The 21,083-nt window shown below is 43.8% G+C and overlaps 1 protein-coding gene across 1 annotated transcript in view; it reads right to left on the bottom strand.

The window, feature by feature from the left end:
- The window catches only part of TNFRSF11A (TNF receptor superfamily member 11a), a 39,164-nt gene extending 26,016 nt beyond the window's left edge, over positions 1 to 13,148 (bottom strand). Inside the window, exons 1-5 of the mRNA XM_026448259.1 lie at positions 13,020 to 13,148; positions 12,406 to 12,487; positions 10,686 to 10,811; positions 5,373 to 5,516; positions 1,165 to 1,258 (exon numbers count right to left, since the gene is read on the bottom strand). Coding sequence (XP_026304044.1) covers positions 1,165 to 1,190 — 26 coding nt within the window. The 5' untranslated portion in view covers positions 1,191 to 1,258; positions 5,373 to 5,516; positions 10,686 to 10,811; positions 12,406 to 12,487; positions 13,020 to 13,148. The remainder of the gene's footprint in view (positions 1 to 1,164; positions 1,259 to 5,372; positions 5,517 to 10,685; positions 10,812 to 12,405; positions 12,488 to 13,019) is intronic.
- Between the last annotated feature and the right edge of the window lie 7,935 nt (positions 13,149 to 21,083).

Genomic DNA, 21,083 nt, shown 5'->3' on the forward strand with positions numbered 1-21,083 from the left:
GAGGACTGCTTGAGCCCAGGAGGTTGAAGCTGCAGGAAGCCATGTTTGTACCACTGCACTTCAGCCTGGGCAACAGAGCAAGATCATGTCTCAAGAAAAAAAAAAGTATATTCCAATAGCTTCAATTACATGGTTAAGTGATATACTTTTGCTGATTGTTTTTTTCTGAAAAACACAGAAAATCCTCTTGAACATAAAATTTGGATAAGTGAATCAGAAAATAAACATTTATTTATGTATTTTAATTTAATTTTTGTTGTTTAAAAATGTGAGATAGGGTCTTGCTAGGTTGCCCAGGCTGTTCTCAAACTCCTGGGCTCAAGCAATCCTCCTGCCTCAGCCTCCTGAGTAGCTGGGATTACAGGCATGTGCCACCACGCCCGGCAGAAAATAAACATTTCATAATGAATACACAGGGAACTGAAAGAATCATTACATTGATTATTAGTATTCAACAACAAACACGAGATGAAAGTACCCATGAATTCCACTATAGATACACTCACATACGTGAGAAATCATACATAGATGAGATTCTTCATCACAAAATTATGTATTACTGTAAAAGACTGGGAACAACCTAAGTGACTATCAATAAAGAATTTATTATATAACTTACAGTTCATCTCTACAATGAAATACTATGCAGCTGTGAAAAGCCAAGAAAATCATGAACTGGTGAACTAATATAGAAAAAGCTTCAGAATATAATACGTGAAAAAAAAAACCCAAGATGTTTATAGCGTGCAAACATTTATATAAACAGGAGGCTTCTATGTGTGTGTACACACATACACATACACACACACAAATATCTGGATGAATAAATCGGTGACGTTGGGAAGTTGGGAGAAGTAGGCATGACCACTGAATAAATGTTATAAATCATTTTCAACCAAACAAGGTTAGAAAAAGCTGCACCCATAAGTCACAGATTACCAATCTAAAAAGTCACACGAAGTTCCTGTCACACATAGGGCTGAAGAATTAGTTTGACTGGTTTATTTTTCCCATGTTGAACTGACAGACTTTTTCCATTTTGAACGTGGCTTCAAGAGGAAGCCTAACCCAACAGAATCCGTCCGTTTTCAACCCAGACGAGACAGTGGAGGTTGAGTTGTTTAAAAACCAACCATCTCTTCTGACTCCTTTGTTGTTACTTACTTGGTCCAGGGTCTGCATTTGTCCATGGAGGAAAAGGCGTCTGAGAAGTAGCCTGCAAGGCAAGGTTTGCACACCGTGTCCTTGTTGAGCTGCACTGTGAAAAAAAAAACAAAAAAGAAAAACCCAGACAGAACAAACACAAAACAAACGAGGTCATTTAGAGGTCATTCAGGCTGAGACCCCAGAGGACTGGAGGTGAGGCGCTGCCCCTCTCTGCTCTCACCTCCCACCCCTGTGCCTACCCCGTGTCTGATTCCTTCAGCTCCCACAGACTTGGGCCTACAAAGCAGTTCTGACCCCAGCAGTGAGTTACAGAACCACGCTCGGAAAGGTAACTGGCTCGATGTCGGACCACTAACACTCTTATGTGATGTCCAGGTTAGGCTAGCTCTGGTCCTGACCTTTTGCTGTTCAGAGTCACTTCCCTAGTCACCGACACTTTGTTTCCTAGTCTGGGAGCCGGTGTTGACTGCTCCTGCTATCTGCCTCTTGTTTTCCCCTACACACCTATGTACCTACGTACCTGTTCAAATCAAACATTAATTTAAATAGCTTTTTTTTTTTTCTTTTGAGACGGAGTCTTGCTCTGTCACCCAGGCTGGAGTGCAGTGGCGCAATCTTGGCTCACTGCAAGCTCCGCCTCCCGGGTTCACTCCATTCTCCTGCCTCAGCCTCCCGAGTAGCTGGGACTACAGGTGCTAGCCCAGCCTTTGTCTGCAAGGAATGGCAGACCCATCACTACTTTGAAGGGAAACTCACTGTCCCGACCTCTTCTGATGAGCTTAATCTCCTCAGTCCAAGTATCTGAGTGTCAGCAAAGTTTTCTCAGTTAAAAAAAGAAGACGAGGAAGAACCCTACAGGTCTCTTTCCCTGCAACCAAGGGTTGGTATCAAACATTTTCTGTAAAGGATCATACAGTAAATATCTTAGGCTTTGCAGGCCTGTGGTCTCTGCTGCAGCTGCTCATAGCATGAAAGCAGTCCAACAATACATAAAAACAATGGATGAGGGTGTGTTCCAATAAAACTTTACTGATAAACACAGTGGCACAATGGATGTTAGACTCCTTACTTAATGGACAGCATTGAAAGCAGGAGTTGATCCTGGTTAGTAAACTGACTTGACTCTCATATTCCTCAGGAACTACACTGTCAAAATAAATGTCTCAGGTTTCCTATGCCTATTCCCTCTACTGCAATCCACGCATGATGATTCTTTGGTAAGTCCCAGGAAGAACACTGGCTGCGATGTGATATCATAATCAGGCAACTGGCTGGTGCCCAAGCCACAAATGATTCCTGAAATTAGTAGCACTTCTGTGATTTACTTTCACGAATAAAACACTAAAAAAAGGAATTAAATTTTCTTTGTCCAAAGTCAAGTACAAAGTATATTCTTGATTTCTGCATTTTGGCTGGCTAAGTAGGGTACCCGCTCCTGCATCTAGCAATTTGATTTGCCTTGAAATCTAATAACTCACATGAATTTGAACAGTTTTTTTTTTTTTTTTTTTTTTTTGGGGGACAGAGTCTCACTCTGTCACCCAGGCTGGAGTGCAGTGGCGCAATCTCAGCTCCCGAGTAGCTGGGACTACAGGCGCCCACCACCACACCCGGCTAATTTTTTGTATTTTTTTAGTAGAGACGGGGTTTCACCATGTTAGCCAGGATGGTCTCAATCTCCTGACCTCGTGATCCGCCTGCCTCGGCCTCCCAAAGTGCTGGGATTACAGGGATGAGCCACTGCGCCCGGCCAATTTGAACAGCTTTTTAAAAGAGAAGCACAATCTAGAGTTGTGAGAAGCTCTCAAAATCAAAGACATGGGGGCTAACAGGCATACAAAGGATTAAGGGTGCTAATTTCCATAGCTTGACTTCCATAGCTTGACTGACCTGCCAGAAGCATCCTGCAGGCTCCTTTCCTTGCTCCCTTTCATAATCACACTTTTCCCACTTTACAAAAGGCATACTTCTTCCCCACCCCATAGTTTGCTGCTATGCTGCCAAACCTCTGAGATGTCGAACAAAGTGACAAGTGGAAACACTGGTGATGGCAGAGCTGCCGCGCTCCCTGGCACACCTCCCACCTTTCCCGCTCTATCAAGGGCAAAAGCAGGATGACAGACATGGGGCAGCTGCGATCAGGCTGAGTTGTTCTGAATTGAAATTACGCAGGGTGGGGCAGAAGTGAAATTTCCATTCATCTACCCCTTCCCCTCTATCCTCCACCTATTTTGTCCAAAAATGAACCCATTTCCAAAGGTACAAGGCAGAGAGAACGTCTAATAGAACCCCTGATGTGACATGCTGGTGAAAACCTGGAGGAAAGGCTCTGGGCCTCTTCTATTTTGGAATCAGAATTCAGAGGGAGTTGGCTGTGATAGGGAGATCTATTTTAACAATTAAAAAATCAAGTTAGACTTTTTGTAACAGAAAGCACATCTGGTTTAGTCAATGCATTTGATAATAAAGACCAAGTGTGTCAGTTAGACTCTGTGATGGACAGTATCCTTGATATGAATTGAAATGGATAGTATTTTAATTCTCCCAACCCTGTCTAAGTATTTTGGGTTAAAACCAGGTGCCTCTAAGGGAATGGTTAATAGGCATAAATAATCATTTGTTAAGTCTTGGAAAAAACTGCTTTTGTTATATTTCCTAGAACTCAGGAAAGCAAATGACTCTAAGAAATACTTTTTCAACTCAAAATAATTTCTATTTCTTTACTTTCAACAAAATTGGAGGACACAATTGAATTATCAACTGATAGATCATTAAAAATAACTTCTGATATCACATCAGTAGGTGAGCTTGGACACATAAATCAGAAGGTATTGAAAAAAATTGAGGGACACGCCTATAACCAAAGTGTTTCCTTTGCCATTCAGTTATTTATGTGAACAAATTTCTCAGCACTTACATACATAAAAAAAGTAGAAACAAAATTGATGTTGAATGCTGTTGCATTTTAGCAATAAGTAATGTTCAGCCATAAATATATGAATTGGAAAAAAAATCCCACTCATTATGGAGGTCGGAGGTTTTTACTTTTACGATTATAATACAGCAAAATAGTATATATTCATTTTTGACCAATTGTGTAATAATAAAGATAGTGACAACTTGGTCCAGAAGAAATGCTTTTAGTCCTGAGTCAAAGTAAATATTTAAAAATTAAGATTTCAGCCGAGTGTGGTGGCTCACGCCTATAATCCCAGCACTTTGGAAGGCTGAGGCGGGCAGATCACCTGAGGTCGGGAGTTTGAGACCAGCCTGACCAACATGGAGAAAACTCGCCTCTACTAAAAATACAAAATTAGCCAGGCATGGTGGAGCATGACTGTAATCCCAGTTATTTAGGAGGCTGAGGCAGGAGAATTGCTTGAACCTGGGAGGCAGAGGTTGCAGTGAGCTGAGATCGCGCCATTGCACTCCAGCCTGGGCAACAAGAGCGAAACTCCATTTCAAAAAAAGAGATAGGTGTATATTTTTCAATAGGTGCATATTTGAATATGAAACCGTGATTAGTAAAAACCCTCCAAGCATAAAAAAATTTATCAGGACAAAATTCTGTGGGGAAGGCGGAATGGATAGGAAACAAAAGGAGAGAAAGGAATTATGTAAACTGTCAAATAGTTAAATATGATTAGTGCATTTAAAAATGAATCAAGGTGGGCATCAAATGGCCATGGTGTTTACATTCCACTGGATTCGTTTCTTCCGTGTTATCGCAGTTACAATTCCCTGGTACCTAAGTCCTTATCAGTTCTTTAAACTTGTAACAAAAATTTTTAGATGTCAACTTAAAAACGTGCTGGGGTGGGGGATGCAAGGTTTTTCCAAAATTCTAATGGGCGCACACTCTTTAAAAATGTCCAACCACCCCTGCACTATCCTGCTGGCTCCTAAGTAGGGATCCCAGGTTTCCACAGATGGAGGAGCAGGAGCCCCAGCGCCCCCTGGCCATGGCCAGAGCATGTGGGCAAATTGCCGCAGTCCCTTTGAAGAACCTAAGCGGAGGATTCATTCTCAGGTCTTGCCTGGGCCTGCATCTCGTGGAAAATCAGCCCCCACCTTTCCCCACCCCTCGGGTTCCTTCAATGCTGCCTAGCACCCTGGAGCTTTCTTGCTGCTATTATCAAGACTGTCTCAAAGCTGGCTTTGCATGGCTCAGCAAGAGCCGACAGACGCACACATCCAACCCGTACACGGGTGCTGGGCGCCCAGGCCCGGCGCGCACTCGGTGTTGCGGCGGCAGCACTCGCAGTCCTGGCTCCAGTGGTACCCAGCCGTGCAGGCGCAGCGCCGGGGGACCGTGCTGTTGCCGGCATCCACGGCCACCAGGGCCTTGCCTGTGGAAGACAAGAGACAGGTCATTAGACAGGGAGGGGCAGCCAGCCCAGACGCACCGCCCACGACTGCGCTATGCAACACCCAGCCCAGAGCAGCCCAGACCAGCAGCCCGCCTGGTGGGCCTGCAGAGTGAATCACCAGGACACTGCTCGAGAAGTCCCAAGTTCCTTCTCGCACTTCCTGCACTGGCACGAAAACGTCACGGGGGGTTCTTCTCTCTCTCATAATTAAGAGTTTTGTGGGCTTTTTTTAAAAGTCAATTTTCATGTTAGTAAGAAGATAAGGACTTGGGAATTGATGATCATTGAATGTTTTGGCACATGCAGAAGGGTCACAGAGTTGAGCTTCCTCATTTTCCGTAAGTTCAAATACCACATACGTAAGACTAACGCGAGTTTGGACCTTAGAAAATAAGGCTTCTGGAGGTTTAGGATTCATCTTAGGATCCTGAGGCATCCCAGGGTGAAAACGGGCTGTTGTGGAGTTACATGAGTGGAGAGGGTACAGAGGCAGGCCCAGTGACATGCTTAGAGGCAAACTCTCGGCCGGGCGTGGTGGCTCACGCCTGTAATCCCAGCACTTCGGAGGCCGAGGCGGGCGGATCACAAGGTCAGGAGATCGAGACCACGGTGAAACCCCGTCTCTACTAAAAACACAAAAAATTAGCCGGGCGCGGTGGCGGGCGCCTGTTGTCCCAGCTACTCAGGAGGCTGAGGCAGGAGAATGGCGTGAACCCAGGAGGCGGAGCTTGCAGTGAGCCAAGATGGCGCCACTGCACTCCAGCCTGGTGGACAGAGTGAGACTACGTCTCAAAAAAAAAAAAAAAAAAAAAAAAAAAGAGGCAAACTATCCTCAAGCACTCAGGATAACATGTTTGTCTCTGTTTTCACAACACATGGCCTTCTCGTTCCAAATCTCCTGGCCCCTTCCAGTCTTTCTGGAATGCAGGTATGTATGGTTTTTCCAAAACCATGGGAATTGATCTGTTGTAAACACTACACACACACAAACACACACACGTATCTGTTATAAACTACATACGCATACAGATAGGAATCAAATTATTTATCAATCAACAGTCAGTCCTCATTATTTGCAGATTCATATTTGTGAATTCACCTACTCAATAAAATTTATTTGCACCCCAAAATCAATCCTCTTGGTAATTCTGCAGCCCTTCAGGGACAGAACCGTGTACATTTCGAGTTGCTCCACACTCAGGTTTCTGGCTGAGGTTGGGCCAGGCGATGCTCTGCCTTCTTGTTTCAGCTCACAGAAGGTAAACAAGTGTTTTGTTGGTGATTTCCCTGCTTATAACAGCCCCAAACTGTTGTGCTGAAGAGCTGTCTAGTGTTCTAAGTGCAAGAAGGCTGTGGTGTGGCTTACGGAGAAAATAACTGTTAGAGAAGCTTCGCTCAGGCATGAATTACAGTGCTGTTGGTCATGAGTGCAATGTTAATGAATCAACAACATGTATCAAATAAGGTGTCTTTAAACAGAAACACACATGAAACAAGGTTATGTGGTGATCAGTCTGTGATGGTGTGACTGGAGGCTAGCAAGAACCTCACCCTGTAATCCACTAGGACTAATGGCTCAGGATTTGCTAATTCAGCGTTCGTGGTGACTTTACAGAACACAGCTACCGGGCATAACCAGAGTCAACTGCACATATGTGCATGACCCCGCCCCCACAACATGATACAAACCAATAACATGATTTAAAACAGATCTTGTGCCCTTCTAGGGCTCCTTCTCACCTGGATTGTCCAAACAGCCCCTGCACCTTATATTCCTGAATACTTATAGGAATTCCAAGGGAAAAACAAGCAAGCAAACCAGAAACCCTCTGTCTCTTATTGTCTCAAGTTACAGCCAGTAGGGAGGGGACATTTCCTATTACCAATCTTTATAGACCCAAGCTTAGTGACCCTGGAGAAGTCCCCCCATCTCCTGCAGTGCCCACTCTTCCAAGGCCCCAGTCAGCTCTGCAACATCAAGGTCAATACTCAGAAACATGTCCACAATGCATGGGAACGTCCACAGACACATGCCACTTCTCTGGAAAATTCTAGCTACTCCTAGGATCCCATCCGAATGTAAGCCTGGGTCGTGATGAATAATTTTGACATAATTTAAAGTATTGTATGTAATGTACCAGATTTTTGGCTTTAATCAACTTTGGCAGTAGACAGAATGAATCTTTATTTCCAAGAGACAGCAATGAGTCAAGGTCGTTACTAAGCAGTAGGAAATAAAAAAGGCTTGATCAGATGCTTCTGCTCAGTGGAGTTTCCATGTTACCTTCCCCAGCCAAAATTTGCCAGCTGTCTCCAGCATATTAGAAAAACTATGGTGTTAAAAGAAACACTTATTCTCTAATTCTGTCCATTGGGGAAAAAACTTCTCTACACAAGGATCAATCCAGTAGTGAGTCTTCTCTAGAATCCAGACTGAGGTCACTAAATAAAATGTTCCTCTAAAAACAATCAGGAATCCTTAGAGAAACATCTGATTGTAGTTTAAGACAAGAATTATGCAAGCTAAGCATGGAAGCAATAGATGCCTGGGCTGTATCAAAACACCTGGGGCCACCTCATAGAAGTGTAACAATCTAAGCACCATTACAACCAGTTACTGCAGGCAGGGGACCACGGCTCACACCTGTAATCCCAGCACTTTGGGAGGCCTAAGCGGAGGGATCACTTGAGGTCAGGAGTTCAGGAAGAGCCTGGCCACACGGTGAAATGCCCTTTCTACTAAAAAATACAAATGTTCTCAGGGCATGGTGGCTCATGCCTGTAATGCCAGCTACTTGGGAGGCCAAGGCAGGAGAATCGTTTGAACCTGGGAGGCCAAGGTTGCCGTGGGCCAAAATTGTGCCACTGCACTCCAGCCTGGGCGACAGAGGAAGACTCAAAAACAAACAAACAAACAAACAAACAAACAAACAAACAAACAATAACTGCAAAAGACTGAAACTGAAACTGAAACACCTCAAATACCTCCATAATACAAGTCCTTGGGAGAATGCTGGATGATTAAAACATTGTTTTGCAAAGTGATAAATAAGGTTAAAAGCATTTATTCTATCTTTTCTATATGTGCTGCACTGCAGGATAAATGCTTGTAACTTTATCAATAAATAGTTGATGAGGGAAGTTTATCTTCATAAAGTATGCCAGCTAATAAATGAAAAAGAAATGAGAGAATCAGAACATCACCTTTCTGCAGCCCCTAATGGAAACAAATCTAAACCATGACCATCAGCAGCTGCTAATGTTAGAAAGAGGAAGGCTCAGCTATTACATGGTTCCAGTATTCTATGTATGAACTATATATATATATATATATATATATATTTTTTTTTTTTTTTTTTGAGAGGGGAGTCTCGCTCTGACCCCCAGGCTGGAGTGCAGTGGTGCGATCTCGGCTCACTGCAAGCTCCGCCTCCTGGGTTCCCGCCATTCTCCCGCCTCAGCCTCCAGAGTAGCTGGGACTACAGGTGCCCGCCACCACGCCCGGCTAATTTTTAAAAATATTTTTAGTAGAGACGGGGTTTCACCGTGTTAGCCAGGATGGTCTCGATCTCCTGACCTCGTGATCCGCCCGCCTCGGCCTCCCAAAGTGCTGGGATTACAGGCATGAGCCACTGCGCCTGGCTATGTATGAACTATATTATATATGAAGTTTGCCACAAACAAAACAAAACAAAGTAGAATCTGACCGGCCTTCTAGATCTAACAACCAATTTATAAGACATTGATCTAACAACCAATTTATAAGAAGGGGTCAGGCCTGTAATTCCAGCACTTTGGGAGGCCGAGGCGGATGCATCACTTGAGGTTAGGAGTTTGAGACCAGCCTGGCCAACACAGCAAAACCTCCTCTCTACTAAAAATACAAAAATTAGCCAGGCATGGTGGCACATGCCTGTAATTCCAGCTACTGGGGAGGCTGAGGTGGGAGAATAGCTTAAATCCAGGAGGGGATGGTTGCAGTGAGCCGAGATTGTGCCACTGCACTCCAGCCTGGTTGACAGAGAAAGATTCTATCTCAAAAAAAAAAAAAAAAGAAAAAAAGAAAAGAAAAGAAGAGAAATATAAGGGACAGAAGAATACATTAAATGATACCAAGGGAATGCAACCAACAAAATCTGGCCTGTGGAATCTCCACCGGACTAACATCATGGCTTCTTCAACAAATGAGCTCAATGGAAAAAGGAAAGAAGAGAGAGAAAGGAACCTCTGTCTCTTAAGAGAATTAAGAGACATATTTTGCTCCTGATTCCTTCAAATAAACTATACTTTAAAAAACATTCCAGGCAAAAAACTTAAGGCAGTCTGGTAAGGAGATGAAACTGTGTTAATAAAATATTTATAGTTTAGGAAAAAGGTAAAGAGTAGACCTGGTTTTGAGCCCTGCTTCACATGTGTTAACCTTGGAGAAGTTATTCAACCTCTCTGAATCTGTTTCTCAATCTTTAAAGGGGATAGGCTGGGCGCGGTGGCTCATACCTGTAATCCCAGCACTTTGGGGGGCCGAGGCGGGCGCATCATGAGGTCAGGATATTGAGACCATCCTGGCTAACACAGTGAAACCCGTCTCTACTAAAAGCACAAAAAATTAGCCGGGCATGGTGGGGGGCGCCTGTAGTCCCAGCTACTCAGGAGGCTGAGGCAGGAGAATGGCGTGAACCTGGGAGGCGGAGCTTGCAGTGAGCTGAGATAGCGCCACTGCACTCCAGCCTGGGCGGCAGAGCAAGACTCTGTCTCAAATAAATAAATAAATAAAATAAAATAAAATAAAATAAAATAAAATAAAATAAAATAAAATAAAATAAAATAAAAGGGATAAGTATGGCTACCTACAGCGTTTGGAGGAGGATTAAACCACACAAAATAGGTGGGAACATTATGGAAACATTATGTCAAGTCTATGATGTGTCCCATGATTAAATGGCAACATAAATATATTCCAGAACAAATGTTCTAAATGAAGAATTTTAACACAGGCCTTGGGGATTTAAAACGCATCTTTCTTGGGATCTGTAGTCACAACTCCCTTCCATGTTCCTGAAATGAAACATTATCGGTTGCCTCTAAAAATGTTTCTATAGAAAAAGAGGTCTGAGGTTTCTACACTTCACACTGACACGACAGGCTCACCTGTATCACAAACTTTATGCAGCAAGCATTTATCTTCTTCATTCCAGGTATCCAAGTATTCATCCGGGCCACAGGGCAGACATACACTGTCAGAGGTAGTAGTGCATTTAGAAGACAGGTACTTTCCTTTAAAAAATGAAGGGGAAAAATACAACCATCAAAAAACTAAACCAAAACAGCAACACAAAGCAAAACAGCAACAAAAATCGCACCCATCTATGGGACCAGTAATCATTGGTGCCCATGATCCCAGGACACCCCCCAAAGATGACATGACACAGGAGAAAAGGCCACAGTGCACAGTGACTGCAGCACCCTGGGCTCTTCGGGCCACTCAGCTGGCTGAAATAACCCCACCTGGGTCTGCTGAGCCTGTGGTCACAGCAGTCTATTAATTCTTCTTAAGTAAAAAGCCAACCACCCTCTGCACCCAAAAAGTCTGCTAAGGAACAGAATGATGGGCCAGGCACGGTGGCTCACACCTGTAATCCCAGCACTTTGGGAGGCGGATCACCTGAGACCAGAAATTTGAGACCAGCCTGGCCAACATGGTGAAACCTCGTCTCTACTGAAAATACAAAAATCAGCTGGGCGTGGTGGCAGGTGACTGTAGTCCCAGCTACTTGGGTGGCTGAGGCAGAATTGCTGCTGCCTCAACCTCTGGGAGGTGGAGGTTGCAGTGAGCTGAAATCATGCCACTGCACTCCAGCCTGGGCAACAGAGCAAGACACCGTCTCAAAAAGAAAAAGGAAAAAAAAAAGGAATAGAATGATGATTTTAAACTGGGCCGCAGAACTTGAAAGATTCCCCGGAGCCCACTCAGGGAATAAGGGGGGTAGGCAAGAGAAACCGCATCACCCATGCCCTCTTCCCTCTGCCTTCCATCTGGATAGGCAACTTCTCATTAGCTTCTTTTTGTTAACTTCTTCTACACTTACTACTGGCTCATGGTTAGCTTTGTTTGACCAAGTGTCACGCTGTGCCCCACCCACCTATCCAACACACACTTGACAATCACTGGATCTTGGTTCTGCACATCCAAGAAATATCCAAATATTTTGTAGCTGAAATATCCAAATATTTTGTAGCTGAAATATCCAAAATATCTTGTTATAAGGCAACCCACCTTCCCCTCCCCAGCACGATGCGAGTGCAGGCCCCGTGGACTGTGGCTTTCACTGGGGCTGCAGAGACACCCAACCACGCTTCTGGCAGAGCGACTTGGGGTAGGTGGTAGCCAGTCCACCTTCTGCTCCTCAACAGGTATACGGAAAAAGGTACGACAAGGGTTTAGGCAATTTTTAGCAGCAACAATTCCAGTATGGTTATTCCAAAATAAAATTTCCGTGAAAACAATTTTAAATAAGAGCTGCATTTCTCATTTTGAGAGTTTGAATCATAAAGTGCTAAAATATTAGTTTTTAAAAACTTCTTGCCATCTCAAGAAATAGTGTTTTAGAAAATTGTGTTTCAGCCCAAATTAAGCAACAGCTTTTAAAGTTGTTTTTGTTTTTTTTTTTTTTAAGGGATTTTAAAATCCCTTCAAATCTCTCTCTATTGAGAGAAAGATTTTTGTCTTCAGAGTGACAGACATTACCACCTGCCGCTACCATAATGCATCCATCCAATTTCTTGTTTCATCTGGCAGCAAGAAAAAATAACAACGAAAGCCTCACCCACTTTTGAGGGGCAATGCAGGGTGGCTCAGAAGCAGCTGTACCTGGTTCACATTTGTTACAGCACCGTCCCAGATGCTCGTAATGCCTCTCGCTGGTACACGGAGGAGCGATCTGCAGAGCCACCTGAAAAGAACACTGAGGTCAGGCAGAGAGTCCACACAGCTCTTTCTGGATAAAACTAGATAAAACAAAAAGTGAATCACCAAATTACTTTTTTTTTTTTTGAGATGGAGTTTTGCTCTTGTTGCCCAGGCTGGAGTGCAATGGCTTGATCTCAGTTCACCACAACCTCTACCTCCTGGGTTCAAGCGATTCTCCTACTTGTGCCTCCTGAGTAGCTGAGAGTTGAGATTACAGGGTTTTTTTGTTTGTTTGTTTGTTTTTTGTTTTTGTTTTGTTTTTTGTTTTAGACAGAGTCTTGCTCTATTGCCCAGGCTGGAGTGCAATGGCACAACCTCACCGCACTGCAACCTCTGCTTCCCAGGTTCAGGCAATTCTCCTGCCTCAGCCTCCCACGTAGCTGGGACTATAGCCATGCACCAGCTAATCTTTGTATTTTTAGTAGAGATGGGGTTTCACCATGTGGGCCCCTTGAACTCCTGACCTCAGGTGATCCACCCACCTCAGCCTCCCAAAATGCTGGGATTACACTTACCTTTTAACATGTTAAACACTCAGAGAATTTTAAAAAGCTGGGAAAGTAAGGTGTTGTAGGGGCTTTCTGGGCTCCGCCCTCACTACCTGTTGCCTGAAGGACTGAGGGAGCTATTTAAGCTTCCTCAGCCTCTGGTTCCCTTCTGGTTCAAAAGGGTATGATTCTAAGACAAATACCAGTTTCTGAATCTGCCCGTCTGAGTAATACAAAAGAAAACAAAACAGCCCAGGCGCCTGTAATCACCCAGAGATTCTTATCAGTTTGCCACAGAAAAGCTCTTTTCCTGATCAGCAGTCTTGGTGTGAGCAAAAAACAAATACTCCTGTTGAGAAGCAGTCATGTCAGAAACCGAAGAGTTGGGCTTAGCCGAACAGACATCCACGTATGCACGCCACACTTGAAATTCATGCAAGTTCCCTGCTGCATCCTCGAATACAGGGTCACAGACCTTCCCCTCAAGGGTCTTAGAGTGGAATGAAACACATACCAGATGGGCCCTACCTCAGCAGTGGTGGGAAGGAAGCAGAAGCGGCCAGGAAGGCTTCCTAAGGGAGGTGGTAAGTAATCAGTCTTCCAAGGTCAATAGAAATCAGCCAGACCAGGAAACAGAAACTGGCAGGTGGAGGTAGCGGGAGGAAGTAGGAAAACTTTGGACAATATGAACAGTTCGAACAGGGGCAATGAGGCCTGAAACAGCTCTTGGGTGGCAATAGGAGACCTTCAGTCCAGCTGGAGCCCAGTATCACAAAGGCAGTCAGGGGAGGGCTTCATCTGCACATTGAAGTGCTCGGATGGAGAGCACAGAGATAACATGGCTTGGAAGAAGCCATGTGTCCTCAGAACAGCTCCATTATAGAAGGCAGCTTTATGAAGAAAGCACCAAACCCAGGAAAGCCCAGTGGGTGTGAGGCACACAGCCATCACGGACCTTTCTGACCTCACCCTGGCCAGCAAAGGGCTTATGAGGAGTCTGAGGTCGATGAGAAGGTCCCAGTGTGTTATTGGGGTGATGTATGCCAGGAAGGCTGTACTTGGACTTGCTTCCTGGGCCCTGCTCACACTCCCCGTGGACACCGGATAACACAATCAGATGCTCCCCATGTATTCACTGGGTGACAGAGTCTTAGGGAAGCTGCACTGAGCCCAGCGGACCGAGGAAGAATTGCTTAAAAGAAACCACCATACCTCTCCCTTCTGAGGTGTTTTTCGAGGTGTTTTTCTCTGTTTTAGATGCCACCCTTCTCTGTCTCCCTCTGTGTGTAATGTACGTGCAAAGAAAGAGGCAAAGTGGTAAAACTGATGCAGCCACGCAAACTGGGTCAAAAAGGAGGATTCATCTGAGCCTACGGATTCGTGAGCATTGTTACAATGCTGATGACAAGGGCAAACAGGATAAATACGAAGTTGGACTATATTTCAGATGACAAAGGGTATTAATTGCTTCTGATCTCTTAAGGGGGCAGCCACAGACTCAGTAAAATGAGCACATACTTTGTGTTATAGACACAGAAAGGTACTTTTTAGGGGAATTTGGTAAATGGGATATCCCTGAAGTAGCTGCTTAGGGGCACTGTCAAGATGTCATAGGCTCTGTCCCGGGCTCCAAGCCCTGGTGCCTGTTGAGTATATCTGACCTGAACATGTAGACAATTCACTCCATGTTTAGGAGTATGGCTGTGATTCATTCAACCCACCTATCCGCCAACCCAGGAGCTTTGCACCTCTTCAAAGAAACAAGGAAGTCACTGCTTCCACAAATGACCAGCTGTCCTAACTTTTAATTGATTTTCAAAGATATAAAATCCATTTCTCTCTCCTAAGCTTCTACCTCACTATGACTTTTTACCTGAATGTGACTCTTTTTTTCCCCCTCCAAAAAATTGAGGTATAATTCACGGACCATAAAATTAAACCTTTTAAAGTATACCTACTGTTCAGTGGTTTTTAGCACTTTGGCAAGGTTGAACAACCATCACAGCTATCTAATTCCTGAACATTTTCATCACCCCAAAACTGACAGGTCTACTTGACAGAGCTATAGGATTACAGATCTTTGAAGCAGCAGCAGAAATTTTGCTGCTGGGAAAATTGCTATGGTGAGGCAGAAAGTTATGCTTTTAATTTCATTTAGGGTCCAGCTTAAGCAGAAACCTACTTTGTTCTCTAGTTACATGATGTACTTCGAAGTATACCTTCAAACCTTCAACATGGCAATATACATACACCTTAAAAGGCAGCATAACTACACATATTTAAGGGAATGTGGTTTGCAGGTAAATAAATCTGGAAAACTCTTTAGATTGTTGGTTCATGCCGAAGACAAAGCATGCCTTTATTGTCCCTTTTCCTCTTCCTTTCTGGCTCTCTGCTTCCAACGTTCTTTCCCTCCACTTGTGGACCCTTTTCCTCCCCATACAGCCTGTAAAGCGTGCCCTGTGCTGGTCTCACTCTAATCTCATGCCCCAGTTCCAGCAACAAACCGCCTGGTGAGCACTGTGCACTGCAGCCCCGTGCTTGTAACTCTTAGGAAATCCAGTGCTTCTTTCACTCCAGCCTGTCTTGCTCTGCCAGGCACCTGAGGACTGACCGACTTGTCCCTCAATGCTGCAGGCCAGACTCCTGACAGCCAGACTCTATCTCGAGTCCCACATGCTTGGGCTCAGTTTCCCGTTAGGCTGCCCTGGATCTGTTTCCTTATAGCAGTCTCCCTCTTCCTGGATGGCCTGTCAGGTTCATCCTCTGGGTGTCATTTGTGTGTGTGTGTATGAATGAACAGGTGTCCCTCCCCCTCCTAGTCTGACCTCTCATTTTGCCTACAGTATTCTGGTTCTGATGTCTACCATTTCACCACTAACTGCCCTGCTAGCCAGCAGCTGGCAAGAGCCTGAAGATGGCTCCAGATCCTCTTGGCGGTGGCCCCTCTGGGCTTCTGCCTTTCCCTTCCATCTGCCCAGAACTTCAGCCAGACTCTATCCTCCAAGACCAAGCTCCCCAAGGTTGCAAAGTGGTAGCTATTATTATTGGTAGCAGCCCTAGTAAAGCAATCATTTGGTAAAAACATGTTCCTGCTTAAGTGTTCTTAAGGAATCTCCTAGGGAATGGGGGAATTTGGGCATAAGGCCCCAGATCTTCAGTTAATAGAGTGATTTTGTCAGCCACTTAACAGTTGCCTCTTTTTCCCCAAGATGCAGCAAGGAAAAGCCTTTGATGACTGAGTTGAGATGTACAGGCTTTTATTTACTGAGATTTTTCTAGTTCACCTTTAAGACTGATAGAGTCAAAAACAACTTTGGAATCGCAGTTGTCTTCATGAAGCAAATAAAGCATAAACACTTCAAAATTTTTATTTATTGCATAGGGAATATAGTCCCATGATACAAAATTCAAAACGAACAACAGCTTGACAAAGGGTATTAATTGCTTCTGATCTCTTAAGGGGGCAGCCACAGACTCAGTAAAATGAGCACATACTTTGTGTTATAGACACAGAAAGGTACTTTTTAGGGGAATTTGGTAAATGGGATATCCCTGAAGTTTAGGAAACTCTGTCCCACTCTCTCCCAGTCACTCTTCTCCATAGATAACCCATGTCACCAGCCATTTTTTTGGGTGCATCCTTCTGGAGGTGAAAGGAGAATGAACTTGTGATCTAATCGAGGGCCTATTCTACATCACAGCAGCCTTGGAGGCTGGCTGGGATCAGGTTGCTCTTGTGTTTTGCGGAATATAATTTGACTTCTTAGAAGTCTTGTTTAGAAAAGCAGCCGTGTATTGATATAGTTCTTAATCAATAAGCTACAAATATTCTCTTTGGTCCACAGAATCTATATCAACTAACCTGTATTCTGACAGAACTCACCAGAATTAATAAGGAACATTAGAGTTTGTTTATAGCAAATATTCTCTGCCCATACAAATTCCCCCTACAAATTCCTTGCTAAGTCTAAAAGAAGGAGTTAAAACAGCAAGATGAGTTGACTTCTCTTGCTTCGCTCTCTTGTATCTTTTTGTGTCTTCTACGCATTTGTTTCAGGACATACAGGCTGGTGTTTATCTTAACGGCTGATGGACTCTTCTAGAATAACCATGTCCACAGTCTGTGCAAGGCTTTGGGAGGGCGGAGGGAGATAATAAATTTGAAATTAAAAAATCCCTTTATAAAGCAATGTGGATTTATTTCCCAATGCAAATCCATGTTGAGTCTAATTCTGAAAAACCATAAGCTGAAGAAACATAACATTTCTGCCAGTGGAGCCACAGAGACGAGCGGATCTGTATTTAGAATCCTGCAGGGAAGGTTGACTTAAATATTTATTTTCCATGCTGTTAACCCAATTGTCGTGCAAGTCATTATGGATACTAAAATTACTTTCTTGCTCCACTGAAAATTCATGCTGACATCGAACAATACAGAAAGAGGCTTGGCCCCTCTTGTCAAATTGAGATGAAAAGAACGTAACCTAGAAGAACAAATGAGGGATTTTCCATAGATTTTGTTTTATAAAATATCATCCATGACTATATTTCAGAATTTGGCTATAATTTCAGTAAGGATGGTATCAAATTTCTGAATGTTACAGTAGAGTCGAAAGATGTGGTTTTTCTTAAGAGAGAAACGATTAAATGTGAAAATAACACTTCACTTAACAGCCCTGCTGTCCCGGAAAAAAATATCCTTAAAGAAAATCACTATTGAAACTGATCCTACCCAGAATAGAATACAAATAAATTACTAGTGACCTGTGTGCCCGAAACACTAAAAGAGCTTCTTTAAATAAGGCAGTCTTACCCTAAGGAATTATTTCTCTTTGAAGCACTTGGTTTTAGAAGTAAATAAACAACAAACATACAAAAGGTAATATTAATACATCAGAGTAACCTACAAACATAAGCTGTTGGTTCTTGTCCGTCTCTTTGAATGTCTTTTTTCTCAGCCAGCTGGGCTAACGGGCTAGCGAGAAGGTCTCAGTTTTTCTCCGGGTCACAAGTGTTTCCATTAATGAGTCAAAATATAGACCCTTTGAATTCAGATATTCTGGGCAGTCCCTCCTGGTCTGCCCCTTCTTTAGCTGCTTTCTCCAGCTAACTTTATCTCTATTTTCTCCAGCTCTCTATTCTGGATCATGGCACAGTCCTGTGCCTGTGAATGTAAGGAAAACGTCCCACCATGGTGATTCTCAGCAAAACATTCATAACCAGGAGTGGAAATGATACAGGAATCACCTGAGGCCCAGAGACCAGGTGGGGCGGATTCCTATTCAAAGAGTTAAATGACAAAGAAAAGAAAGTCTGATATGACAGAATAGAGGATTTTTTTTTTTTTTTTTTTTTTTTTTTTGAGACAGAGTCTTGCTCTGTCACCCAGGCTAGAGAGCAGTGGCATGATCATAGCTCACTAGAGCCTTGACCTCCCAGGCTCAAGAGATTCTCCCACCTCAGCCTCCCAAGTAGCTGGAACCACAGGTGCCCACCACCATGCCGGGCTAATTTTTGTATTTTTTGGTAGACATGGGGTTTCACCATGTTGCCCGGGCTGGTCTTGAACCCCTTAGCTCAAGAGATTTGCCCACCTCAACCTCCCAAAGTGCTGGGATTACAGGCGTGAGACAGCACACCCAATCTGAATATGGGAATTTTCGCAAAGCAGAGGTAAGGGCCGGGAGAACTCAGGTTGGAGGAAGAGACAAGGTACCTCGAGCACTGGTGACAAGAGTAAGAAGTAGCCTGGCCAGGCAGCCCCCAAGAGCTGAGTGGGCTTCAGGGCAGGAGTTTTCTACCCAAGGCAGCCCTCGAAACTGGGCTTCCAGTTTGACCCGGAGAGAAGAATGCCTGATATTTCTTTAATAAAACTGACTACGTTTCTAAAATCTCAGGACCAAAAAAAAAAAAAAAAAAAAAAAAAAAAAAAAAAAAAAAAAAGCCATTCTCAGTCTGAGTCTCCTCATCTGTACAATAGCGCTATTAACTGTGTCCATCCTGCAACACTGAGAGGCAGACGCGAGAATTTCTAACCATGATGTCGCACTGGCAAGTGGCCATATTGCATAAACACAAAGCTTCTGCCTCCTCAATTCAAAGCTGAAAACCTTTATAGTAGGCTGCTGGGAGAAGGGAGATGTAATCGTATCACACCCTAGTGCAGTGGTCTGCATCCAGTAGAGGAGGGGTATTCGTGGGCACAGCTGAATGGAATTAGTAAAAGTATACATAACTTCCATCCAGTCATTCCCCGAGGGGAGAGAAGGAAAAGGGTGTCACTAGAAAGGGGGGAAATGATGGAAAAGATAAACCGGGTACCCAGAGACAAATTCTCAAGGCCTGACAATCTTCCCGCAGAAACCATCCTTGTGTACTTTTAACCTAATTATGACAAACCAAAGCTGCACAGCAGAGTATTTTAGCAGGACAACTAGGAAAAAATGCATGCTTTAAAAAAGCATGTTTGATATCACAAAAAGAAGTCCTTTATCATGGGATTGGAAACTTGAGGCATCAATGCGAAATTGGCGATGAGTGGTCCGAGTCATTTCAGTGCCTTTCTGTCTGGGGGTTCAGTCAGTTTTGCGAGCCACACTTGGCTGAAGGCAGACACAGCTTACTCAGTCCGTCTGCTGATAAAGCTGCTGCCAGATTATATCTGTGATTTCTGTTAACTAGGACATAAATGAATTATGATCGAATGCCCTTCTAGACATTCTCATTTTAAACAAGCTCGGCAGATAGAATTTCAATCTTACAGATTCACAGAGAAAATACCAGGCATGTTTCTTTTGTACAAACCAGAACTTCACGTTTCAAGCTTCAGAACAACATTGCATAGGCATCTACCAAGATGGTATGTTATGAAGAGACCACGAGGATAAAGGGGCAGTGTTTTAGGATCCCCTGTTCACCTTGCTGGATCACCTGGCACACCCCATGGGTGTGTTCACCCTACCTGGGAAACCTGTCAATCATGGAACACATGAAAAACTTGGAGGTCCTAAGTTACATCAGTCAGGTACATGGCCTAAGTCATAACAGAGGTAGATACAGAGAATCACAGGGTTTAACAGAAAATGCCCTGAGTGTTTAAAGTATAATTCATTTGTAAGAAATATATTTTACACATAGCTCTTGAAATAAAAATTCTGCTGCCAAAAGTTAGGCTCATATATTTTATGATTTGTACAATATGAAAGTACGTGTCTAGTTCATTGGAGAAGATCATGAAGAAATTATGACTGTCATAAACAATATTATAATTGATTTAAAAAAAAGAAGTTTGGCACAGTGGCTTATGGCTGTAATCCCAGCATTTTGGGAGGCAGAAGTGGGAGGACTGCTTGAGCTCAGGAGTTTGAGACCCTGTCTCTATAAAACTTTAAAAATTATCCAGGTGTGGTGGCGTGTACCTGTGGTCCCAGCTATTCAGGAGGCTGAGGCAGGAGGATTGCTTGAGCCTAGGAGGTTGAGGCTGCAGTGAGCAGTGATTGCAACACTGCACTCCAGCCTGGGTGACAGAGCGAGACCCTGTTTCAAAAAACCCAAAACGATTGATAAAGGATTTGGGACTTTTTTCTGAGACAGATTCTCATTCTATCACCTAGGTTAGAGTGCAGTGGTGTGATCACTGCTCACTGTAGCCTTGACCTCCTGGGTTCAAGCAATCTTCCCATACTCAAGTGATCCTCCTGGGCTCATGCCATCTTCCCATACCAGCCCCCTGAGTAGCTGGGACTACAGGGCCTAGGGATTTGGGACATTCTAAAATGCATTTTATGAATGTGTATCTAGTGATAAAAAGTATTCAAAACTCCATCTTAAAGGGACTAATCACAGCTGGTCAGCTCCTACTGGTCTCACTGAGAATTACAAATACGAATCAGTCCTCTCCCCACACACACACTGCTCCCCACAAAACGGGCTGAGTTCATTTAATCACCGGGTAAAAGCAAGGCCAGTCATTCCTTTGCCTGAGTCATTCACCTTTATCTCAAAAAACTATTATTCTCCAGAAGATATAGTTTGATGTAGTCAGAGTTTAACAGGAGGAAGTATCATTCTCTTTACGAAGTTCTGCTG

Source organism: Piliocolobus tephrosceles, chromosome 18 (genome assembly GCF_002776525.5).
Source record: "Piliocolobus tephrosceles isolate RC106 chromosome 18, ASM277652v3, whole genome shotgun sequence".
NCBI lineage: Eukaryota > Metazoa > Chordata > Mammalia > Primates > Cercopithecidae > Piliocolobus > Piliocolobus tephrosceles.